The sequence below is a fragment of the Lygodium microphyllum genome, chromosome 25 (assembly GCF_053477565.2).
Source record: "Lygodium microphyllum isolate KBCC chromosome 25, Lygodium_microphyllum_v1.1.10, whole genome shotgun sequence".
Classification (NCBI taxonomy): domain Eukaryota; kingdom Viridiplantae; phylum Streptophyta; class Polypodiopsida; order Schizaeales; family Lygodiaceae; genus Lygodium; species Lygodium microphyllum.
The window spans coordinates 43,873,260-43,884,925 of NC_141159.1; the positions used below are offsets into that span (position 1 = coordinate 43,873,260).

Sequence of the window (11,666 nt, forward strand, 5' to 3'; positions counted from 1 at the left end):
TGGGTGGCTACAATACACTTAGAATAGGATGCCAAATGATGTGCTACAAGTTGTGCCTTTACTTATATGATGAGGATGGAGGCTTTTATTGGCTATTTCTTAGTACTCATATAATATGCTTTGATAGAAGGAGATGGTTGCATACTCCTTATATAGGTAACAAATGATACATGAGAGAGAGAGAGAGAGAGAGAGAGAGAGAGAGAGAGAGAGAGAGAGAGAGAGAGAGAGAGAGAGAGAGAGAGAGAGAGAGTTATATTAATGCCTACAAGAGGAAAAGTTGGCCTATGAGACCAAAAGGTTACATACAAAATGTATGGGAAGTTTTCCAATCCAAGGGAGAGGACGTGTGGTAGTTATTTGGATGCCTTTCCTAAGCAATACCATTTGAACCCCTTAGGATTCACAAACTTAACTAGTCAGGTGACTTCCAAGTCTACCTCACAACAAAATATGATGGCCTTGACCCACTAGGATTCACCTAAGGGACCTATGACCTATCTATCAGCAATCTAGCATTGGCTAAGAAGGTCACTAATCAAGGTCAAGAGTGAACTAGCACTGCACTTGGCCCAAAGAGAGTGAGAGACAAGGGGGAACTTAGCATTGACCCTTTTGCCTTAGCATAATCTTAGCTCAACCCCCTAAAATGATGCTAGTCAGGTTCTACAACTTGACCTTAAAAATAGCCAAACATTCAGCCCTATCCTATAAAATGTAGTCAAGAAAGCACTCGACTTATCAAGTCCACCCATCCATAGGACAATATTGTTTTGATAACTATCCATCCACTTTTCACCCAACAAACACAATATTTTGAGTTATTTAATCACAGTCCTACCACACTATGTAAACATCTAAAAGCAACTTCTTTAATTAACGTGTTACACGAGGTTTGTTGAACATTTGTTATGCACAACACACAAATAATTGAAAATAATATTTTGCAAAAAATTACTTAAGATCATTTTTATTAGGATAATTTAACCAACCTCAATCTAAGACTAAGGAGATGCACCAATCCATTTGGAGTTCCATCCTCAATCTAAGCATTGATATATGAACCTTACCTAGGTCCCTCACCCTTATCCTTATTTAGATGTAGGGTCTCTCTAGTACCCATATACCATGATCACCAAGGATTTCTTCTCTCATCATAGGACCTGCCAAGGTTAATGTTAGTATGACCAAAGTCCCTCGTTTGGCCCCATGCCACCATATAGGAGAGAACCTTTCCCATATGTTTGACCTCATCATCCTAGGTGGTGATCTCACACTGTAGGTGGTAATATTTGGCAAGACGATAATGCCAAACTTATCAAGACTTAGGGGGAGAGTCAATGCCATTCACAATTCTCAAGGATAACTCCCATAAACCACATCTACTATGACCAAAGTTCCCCATTTGGCCCCATGCCACCAAGAGAACCTTCCCCATATGTTTGACCTCATCATCCTATAGGTGGTGATCTCACACTCTAGGTAGTAATATGTGGCAGGGTGATTGTGCCAACCCTAGCAAGGCTCGGGGGGAGAGTCATTGCCATTTACAATCCTCAAGGATAACTCCCATAAACCACATCTACAACATCCAAGATAGTCCTCTTCTATCACATCCACAAACAACCATCCAAGGCACAAGTATTTCTACAAAACAATAATTAAAATGATCCACTTGCATTTACATCTTTCAACTTGATACCATTGAATGATACCTATCTTTGATAACAACACATCCATGCACACACAAATCAAAATCTACAAGCTGATACCACTGCATAATTCGTATCTTAGATAACAACACACTGATGCATTCCAAAGATACCATTTGCATGATCCCTATCTTCGATAATGATGTCTTTCCACAATCACTAAGTGTAGTTAAGGCACATTACATATCCTTTGCATCTATCAAAACTATCCTTATTAACTTGGGTAGGAATTTGAGAACTAGTCTTAAATCCTAATGTAGGCACATTGCTCCTGTTTTCTAACAAGGCATTAGTCCATCTATTTGAATTATTCATGATTTCCCAGAGTATCCAGTTTAGATCTCTTCCCCTTGTAATAGCCCTCCTATAGACGATTCCAAGGTGTTAAGAGTTTTTGTAGGTACAATGAATGATACCCTTATTCTTTGTTATATTCACTTATATACCATATGATTTGTACTTAAACAAGGGTGCTTGCCTAGCTATTGGCCATTAGCCTTTATCCCAACATCTCACTCACACACACACTCTCTCTCTAGGGGATAATATAACCTTACTTTTTTTTGAAAACAAAATGGAGGGGTTGGTGAGTCATAGGGGAGGTGTAGGAGTACTTTTGAGAGAGAGAGAGAGAGAGAGAGAGAGAGAGAGAGAGAGAGAGAGAGAGAGAGAGAGAGAGAGAGAGAGAGAGAGAGAGAGAGAGAGAGAGAGAGAGAGAGAGAGAGAGAGAGAGAGAGAGAGAGAGAGAGAGAGTATTAGGGTAAGGAGATGGGAGGTGATATTGTTAAGATTCGGGTGCCGGGGGGGGGGGGGGGCGAGGGGGACTATTAAAAGCTTTCCATTTGACATTTAAAAAAACCCTAAGGGCCAACTCATGCCTTGTAGCGAGGGATGCTCAAAATTCAAAAATCATTATTTGCATCGATGCTAGCCCCCCCCCCCCCCCCCCCCCCCCCCCCCCCCAATAACAGTAAGATAACAATATATGGTGGTGTTGGTATGTAGTGAGAGAAAGAGAAGATGCTCATTGGGAATAAGTAGAGAATGGAATACGGTATTGGTAGTGAGAAATGTGCCCGTGAGCAGTTAATATTTTGTAACTTCTATAAAGAGGTTTAAAGAATATGGTTGAGAATATTCTTTGCATGTCATGTAGGGTTGGGCCAATTAGATGTGGGCTTCATGGACATGCAAATGTGTTGTATTTTGAGGGTGCAAGTTTCCGAAAAGGATGGCCTCTTACATTGGGCCCAATGGAACAACCACCACAAAACACAACTTTGAGAAACAAAATAACATCACTTCTAAGAAGGAAGAGAACATGCCAATAGTGCGTAAGGGGATCGAAGATGGTTTGCCACCATTGTTCATGGAGAAAACTCAAGATAATAAAAGGTGTGGTGGGAGACAGAGCATAACTGGTTCATGCCCCCTTATGAAGGACCATTGTTGGACATTAAAGGTGCGACAAATGAACAAAGATGGTGAATTCGGAGCAATGTTTGGGAAGTTTGTGTGCTTTCAAGGTGCAACAAAAATATGGAGGAGAGTGATTGTTGGAGCCATGGTTGGGAAGAAGAGGAGATTGAGGACAACACAAAAAATCACGAGGTTGAGATGAGCGCCTTGTGAAGGGCACAATAGAATCTTAGATTTTTATATCTCTTCCCCACCGGAAGCTAGGTGGCCCCCCCTCAATGCCTTGTTTCCTGCATGTGACTAGGGGGGGATCATTATCACCATCATGATCGTCATCTGTTCCTTAACCATAACATAGCCTTGGCAAAGCTTAAGGCGGGGGCTTACAGGTTCTGTTCTGTCTGGCGCGCTTAGGGTTCATCGCCTCGATCGGGCCCGCCATCCTGTGCTTCTCGCCGGCTCCCGCATCGCAGCACTCAGGTTAGGGTTTCCGGCCTCCTGTGGCACATTCGCTGATAAATCTTTTGCAGTTGTGCCGTCCATTTCGCATTACTTCAAAGATTCTCTCTGCATTTGTCATTTTGAGTGGGCTTTACCACACAGAAATAGGCAGACTCGTCTTCCCGATGCACGGGATTGCGGTGCTTCTTCTTGCACGACCTGTTTTCCTTAGTTCTTGGCTTACGAATGTTGAGATAGGCTCGCAAACTGTACGGTCGAACCAGACTCTTCAAGCTGGGACGATCTTTATCGTACACTCCGAGGCCTTGTAGTCTCCTCTCGACAGATGAGGATGACATTGCCTTGCGAAACCTTGTCTTTTTGTGGACAATGCGCTCCAGAGGAATTAAAAACTCTTTTAAAGAAAGAAATCGCTGTTTATGTGTTGACTTGCTGAATGAAACGGATAGCTTTACGCACTCAAGAAGAAGGAGACTCTTGAGTTTCTGTGTATAGATATCGTCAAATTAGTTTTTTTGCTCGCAGGATCAGGTTCATATGGTCTGCTTGTCAGCTACCAGAGCGTGGTTGTTCTTGTATCTTGATGATTAGGAGTGGATGGCTCAGTGGTGGCATGCGAGTATGCACCAGCAGTTTCTTCACCAGCAATTCCCCTCTCACAAGGCTCTGCATGCGATGCAAACATTCTCTAGCATCACTGTTCGATCATTCATCTCATCCACTCCCTGGGAAGACCTTATTCTGCCAAAAATTACTCCTGATGCAATGAATCCAGATAAATCATCCATTTCAGGTGCATCAGCTCCCTCCATCAGCTGTTTCTGTGATGATGACCCTCCAACCACGGACCACCCTTTTGATAAGGCTGGAAATGCCCTTACTTTGCGCACAAAACTGGAGATTAGATACAGTCCATGGGCCATCAGCATGATGAATGGATTTGGTAAAGTAGATAAGATCGGTGTGAAGGAGTTTACAGGGGGTCCAACAGGAGGAGGCAGGGGAGATGATGGTGATGGTGGGGATGATGGAGGAGGTGGAGGGGACGACGATGGTGAAAATGAGAAAGTTGGCTGGTTACCGCTCTTGACAATTACATTTGCTGCTTTCCACTTGGGCTATTGTGTAGCAGTTTGGATGAAAGATGAAACTCTAGATCATGAATTCATTCGAATTGGAGTTGGTCTTTTCTGCCTATTAGCAGTTGCAGCTATTCGCCTAAATAAGTAAGTGCTAAGTTTGAAGCCTTTGTTGAGTGCAGGTATACCATAAGTGTTCTATTGTGTTGCAGGGTGCTGGAATTTTACTGACTAATTATGTTTTTTGACAGTCAAACAGGAGTTGATGCTTTTGTCTTAGGGTTGGGAGCTTCCATTGGTGTGATGCTATGGACAGGTAAGTGGCCTCGTGAACACTTTACTGTAGTTCCTCTAGTAGGTTGTGATTATCTACTTTCAATTGCAAATACTTCTAGAATAGTAAGACAGTATGCTTCCTTATTTTAAAGGATGCAAAAACTTTTGCAAACATAATAGAATTTATATCCAGCACACCTTCTGTGAATTTGCACCTTGAAATTATGTTATATATGTTACAAAAGTCAGAGTCACACTGGTTGGATGGATCCATTAAGCTATCTATGCAGCTGCATTGTGAAACTAATGAACAATTTGTGGTCAATCGAAGAAGACATGCAATGGTATGAATCGTTCCTTTGCGGCAGCTTCCTTGTTCACTAGAATCATGGCTTTTGCACTGATATATATGGCGGTTAATATGTGGTTACCTTTACTCGGTTTCTTGTTGTCACCACCCATCTTTGGAACATGAATTACTAGTCCACTTTACTAAGAACGGTTTACTTTTTGCGAGGGATGTGATGTTTTGATAAAGCTCTTTCTTTGGAGTGGGAGATGGGAGAACATATTCAGTATCTTGAGTCGTTAAGTGAAGAAATTATTTTGCCATAATGGGATATGGAGGGCCTGGTCAACTATTGCACTTGGCACAAGAAGATCATATCCATCTGAGTGGTATTACTATGAGATGGACTGCATATCTGCTTGCTAGATTGACTCTTAGAATGGCATAAGGGATGAACATTTAAGGTGATTGGCTTAAAGATTCTGAGAATGTCCTAAGGGATCAAGCTATGCATGAAGTTGCAATGCAAGTTGAGAATTTCTTATAAGCGTTGTAATTGTCTCATGGCTCAAATCTAACATTGAAACCACATTTCTTGAGGACGACTCTCTGGATATACTAGTATTTGGGGGCTAAAATTCTTTCATGTGAGTCATACTTAGCTCTTTCCTTCCGTGTTGTGTCTTGGAAATGTGGACAGGGCATGAACTTTTGGGTAAGGTTTCAATTTTTATGGATGTATAGTGCGTGAACATGTAATTGTGACTAAGTGCATGTGTGAGTGTTGTAGTTGCTGAGTATCTATTTGTTCATTAATTTTTGATACTTGCAGAGCACTATTTGTTCAAGTCCTAAAAAGCATCATTTTCAATTGTTCCAAAAAAGGAACATTTTGATTTTGAATGCATTGGCTTAGTGATTTGATTGCCTAATATATATAGATTGGCTGCTTTTCAAATCCTACTTGACATGAGCCCTACATTCTTAGAAGAGCTGTTGTGCCGAATATGCATGAAAAGCTGAGCAAATACAAATATTGAAGCACAAGGCTTAAATGCTGAAAAGTGAAACGATGGTACCATCTCTATTGTTTAGTGTGTGGTTGTCTATTTATAGTAGGTAGAGGTGACAAAAGAAGGACCTCCTTTAGCTTTCTTTTTCTCTTTTTGTTTGCATTATTGAGAATTTTGTTGGAGGCTGCCCAACGTCATAAATGAGAGATTTGAGAGGGGACTTAGTATCAGCCATAAGGTTGGACCTCCGGAAAACTTTGTTTGAGATCCTCGTTGTGATGAAGAGGTTCAAATTGCACTTGAAATGTGCCACCAAATGGAGCCTACATTGGCCAATAGCTTGAGGATAGATATTCAACTTGAGTCATTTGTGGAGGAAAGTATGCCAAGCATCTAGATTTAATGGATCACACAGAGAGAGAGAGAGAGAGAGAGAGAGAGAGAGAGAGAGAGAGAGAGAGAGAGAGAGAGAGATAACAAATAATCACATCAAATTTCTCATCACTAATTATTCAATTCTAAAAGCATGCAAGTAGATATTGTCAAGTTGACTCGTATACTTGGTTGTAGGTCCCCTTGTGAAGTTTTCCTAGTTGAACCCTTGCAAGAAGACTAGTAGACTCATGTTGAATAGGAATCATTTCTCCATGTCACTACATGAAGCCACGAACAGAGTGCCTACTAATGGAGTTGCATATAGTGGCTATGAATATCTAATTGCAGTTAAAACTTTTGTTGAATTAGTATCTAAATGAAGCAAATCTGTCCACCCCTAGAAAAACGACTCCTCAAACTAAAGCCATCGTGAGCTCGTAAAAGATTGTTTGGTATTGACAAAGTCCAAACAATGTCATAACACAAGCCTTGGGTATACCATGTCAAAGTATGTGCAAGCGAAACAAGGTGACAATTGAAGGCATGGACAAATGAAGCCATGCAACCATTTTATATACGCCAAAATGATTTTAAATAATGGTAGCCTTGAGCATATGTGGTGTGCACATAATTAAAAGCGGTGGTGAGGGAGAGGAATCAAGATATCTAGATCCATGATGTTGCATTTGAGCCAATAATGATAGCACAACAACATTGCAAGTCATTAGTCACTTGTATGCATGATGGAACATTTGTGTGTCCAAGTGTAAACACCTTTTACACCACTTAGCATCAAATAAGGGCCAAAGGTGTAGGTGGATACTTCAGCTTGTATATTTAGGGTCTCTCTTTCCCCCCCCCTTGCCACAGAGTGCCATCCATCTTAGACACAACTCTTTACTCGCAAAATCCACTACCCAATAGTGGTATCACAATGGGTTCCACTCATCATCGCAGCTCGTTGCCCAGCAATCAGTCGTTGCCAATTTCACAAGAAGATGAAGAAAAAGAAGAAAAAGGAAGAAAATTAACAACTTACTTCAAGCTAGCCCTTACATGTTTGTGCTGCCAACAACCTCCTTTGTTTCTACTTAGATTTGCTTGTGCTTGAGCGAGTGTGCTGGTACTATCACCTTTTCTAGCCATGTTGGCAAAAGTGATATCCCCTAGTAGTTATCTTGTCTTGCCCTGATCATTAGTTAAAGATCATTTGTCAAACAATACCCTATCCATTGCCACCTTTGACACATCCCATCACATTTGGTCTTTAAATGCCATGACGGCTCTCCAACATTGCACATCATCAGACATTTTCACATGTGCCTCAATTTACTTGTTGCACCATGCCAATTTGCTCTATGCTTCTTGTTGCACACCACATCTTTTGCAAGGGCTGCCATGTCATTTGTAGTGTGTCAACCTCTAGATAAGATAAGTCTATAAATAAGGAATTTAGGTTTAGGTCTATAATTAAGGTTTTGAGAAGCTTCAATAATGTCTTTATTTTTGGGTAGTTTAGATAAGAGATTTTGAGTTTCCAAATTCATTTTTTAAAAACAAAGATTAAAAAATGGGATTTTTTATTTTTATCAAAATTGTTAAAAATTTCCTTGGTAAAGTTTGGAGCTTTTCATGCTGGTGCCTTTTGTCATCAAATTGGTAACACCTCGAGTTCTCCCCTTATGACATTAGGCCTAAAATGTTTTGCGACGTGTCATGTGCTTGGCAACATTGAAGAAAGCAATCGACTTTGATTGTGACATCCTTGACTTTAACATTGAGGGGGATTTTAATCGTGTCAAATTTTTTAAAAATTATAAATGATATTTTAAAATAAAAATCAAATTAAAAAAATATGATTGAAATTAGGCATTGGCCAGGTGTGCATGTGTAAGACCTTTCCATCACTTATTAAATACTTGTGTGGAGTCCTTTGCTCAGATTTTAATCCAAAATGACTTGGTACTTCTTGTCTATTTGATTGTCCAAGGAGTTACCTTTAAAGGGGTTGTAATCACTTTCTCCATGATTTTTTTAATTTAGCTTGAAAGCTATACCTAGGTATTTGGCCTCTGGTTATGTACCTAGTGCCTTTGAGCTATGTTGGCTTTTAATCAGAGTCCTTTGAGCCATGCACATGCACCTTTGAACCATGCTTCACTTTAGGTCCTTGAGCTTGTTAGTGGACCATGTCATGACCATGCCATATTGTCTCTCTCTCATTTATGTATCTCCTTTCCAAAATTTGTTTCAACAATCGGAATGGAACAAATGTTTTGCACAAGTCAGTGAATTATGGTGAAGTACTACCCCCCAAGGGTGAGCGATTGGTAGAAGTCAAGACTAAATTGAAGTGCAACATAAGTGTTGAGAAGTTGCGGTAGGTTTGCTAGTAGGGTCAAGTATCTTGTGACATCATGTACCGCACTAACTTGATCCATTGGACTCACGACATGGAGCTCTTCTTCTATGAGGATTTTGTCGAGCAACGGAGGGTCCATGAGTGGTTGCGTTAGCTTTACAGCTTGTGTAGTGGTGAGTACTCCAAGAGAAGTTGGAGCTACGTACATTGGGTCAATTCAGGAGGATTAGACACTACCACTATCGAGGTAAGGCCTTCTCATGATTCTTCTTTTAATGTTTCATGTCACGGGTTTAGTAAACCCTGACATGAAGGGGGTTTGTTAGTTATTGTTCATCCTTGGTGTGTGTGGACACACGTTGTCTAGGCGTGAATATATATATTCAAGCCCTATTAGTTATAATTTTTAGTTTATTCTTTTAGCTTGTGTACTTGCCGCTCCCCCATCCCCACCCAAAGCCCCCAAAAAGAAAGAAAAATGAAAAAAAGGACGAAGATGAAAAATCGCCACGGAGTTTCATCTGCCTTTAGATGCAACTCTTCACTCATGAGCTCCACCACCTAACAAGCACAATAGCGGTAATGTCTATTTTATTTAGAGAGATCCTGATTGTGGAGTTAACATATCCACTGTAACACAAGAACAAGAAAGCCCAAGTGCAGAATAAAACTATCAAATCATAAAATAACTGTCCATTAGAGACTAGCATGATCAAATTGTTTGTAATGGACTAGAAGTGTCAAAGCTCCATAACACCATCGTTGATTTGATGATATGCATGTAACTGCATATTGTTGGATATAAGCTCATATCACTATTGCTCTAATTGTTGTTATGGGTGGTGGTTATGGCTTCACACAAGTAATGTTCAGTAGAGCTCTACCTGTATGGAAGTATGAGCAAAAATTCCACATAGGCAAACACTTTTGTTCTTTCTAGTGTAGCAATAACAATGCAACTCACCAAGTATCTGCAGATTTGGTTTTTCAGTTTGTCCATTTGTCAAGGCTCAATGCATAGGAAGTCCAATGGCATGAAGATCTATACATTTGGCAAAAAATTTACAGTATAGGGCTGAACCTAGGGCTCAACATTTAGTAGATCTAAATGCATAGGAAGTCCAATAGCATGAAGTTCAAGGCTTAGTAGTGGGAAGTGGGAAACCTAGGGCTGACTTCAACCTGTCTTGTTCCACATGCTATGCACCTCTCTCCTTGAGCCTTGAGTATTCTCATGCTATGCACCTCTCTCCTTGAGCCTTGAACCTCAAGTATTCTCATCATTAAGTTTCATTTATAGCCATGTAGTAAAGAAAAAGCATGCTTTTCAGACTGTGCAGACAATTTAGGATATCTTCCTGTGTTGGCAGTCTTGATGTGTGGATATCGTGTGCAAATATTTTCCTGTGTTATTTTAGGAAAAATTTAATTTACCAATGGATTTTTTGGTGTTTTTAGTGCTGTATGGTAAAATTCTACTGCCTCTAATCTATAACTAGACTGTTTACGGTGCTTGCAGGTGAACGTTGCCTGGTAAAAAAGGAAGGTAGCCCAGCTGGGATTGTTGCACTGTTTGCAGCAGCAATGGCAGTTCTGTTCACCATTACATTATATGATAATGTGCAATGAAGCAGCAAAAGTCATGAGTGCTATCTTAAACAAATGAAAGTTGCTGTGAACAGTTGTCAGCTTTCACTAATTTTACTAAATTCCCATTCGTAATCCCTTATGAAGATGTATATAGACTAACAGTGAAATTGTAAAGAAATATTCAGGCACACCTCCTGTAAATATGCATTGAGGATATAGTATAGTTGATCATGCAACTGAAATATATGACTTGCGGCTCCTGCTTTAACTAGCAATGCAAGTATGTAGGTAGGAGGTTGAATTCCTCATTTGCAATAGCAGGAAATATGGAGATCTGGATGGAGTAAACCATTGAATTTTGTTTTGGAGAACGACATGAAGTCTGGGGCCTATTGACTTACAGATTGGATCTGTCAAATTTGTATGCTGTGCACACAGATGATGTAGCTTATTCTGTACCAGAGGAGGGGCCAGATTTCAGTGTACTCTCTGAGTTAAGTTAGTAAAGGGTACAGGTGTTTTCATAATTATTCAGTCAGAAGCTTGTGGTTAAAACATCTGTCTGTGGCGGCTTGGTCTCACCCTCTTTAGTTTCAAATCATGTTCTTAAAAATGTGAAGCCATCAATACATTAGGACATCCAAGTTTTAGCTTTCTATACAATCGTTTGAAAGATTGGTCATATTCAACCAATTAGGCCAGAATAGTTCTCACAGGATTTGGCCAACTGTACTGAATGTATATCGGCCTCATGGCTTATAATTGGCAGTTAGGGTAGTATTTGATGGCGAAGCTGTAAATTTAATCATGTCAGGCTGGCAGAATGTGCCACTTTTCAAAGTAGTTACATATAGCTCCAAGATTGAACTTCACACAATGGCATTAAGTAACTTTGAACTATATCTATTGGGGAGGATAGGTAAAAAAGGCCAATTGGACTAGATTGAAGGTGGCTGGATGGAATTTTATGATTCTGCTGGTTGCATGGTCCGTAGTCGTTTGTTTTCAATCCTTTTGCATAAGGTTGTCTAAGAAGCTCTCCTCCCAATGATGGAGAGGGGGACTCCTATGTATGCAGCATCGTATTTA

The 11,666-nt window shown here is 40.2% G+C and overlaps 1 protein-coding gene across 1 annotated transcript; it reads left to right on the top strand.

The window, feature by feature from the left end:
* The first annotated feature begins 3,370 nt into the window (after positions 1 to 3,370).
* On the top strand, positions 3,371 to 11,417 carry LOC148014148 (uncharacterized). Its single transcript, XM_087666253.1, has 4 exons — positions 3,371 to 3,611; positions 4,119 to 4,819; positions 4,924 to 4,988; positions 10,507 to 11,417. The coding sequence occupies exons 2-4, from the start codon at positions 4,191 to 4,193 to the stop codon at positions 10,614 to 10,616; spliced, it is 804 nt and encodes a 267-aa protein (XP_087522379.1). The 5' UTR covers positions 3,371 to 3,611; positions 4,119 to 4,190; the 3' UTR covers positions 10,617 to 11,417.
* Positions 11,418 to 11,666: the final 249 nt, after the last annotated feature.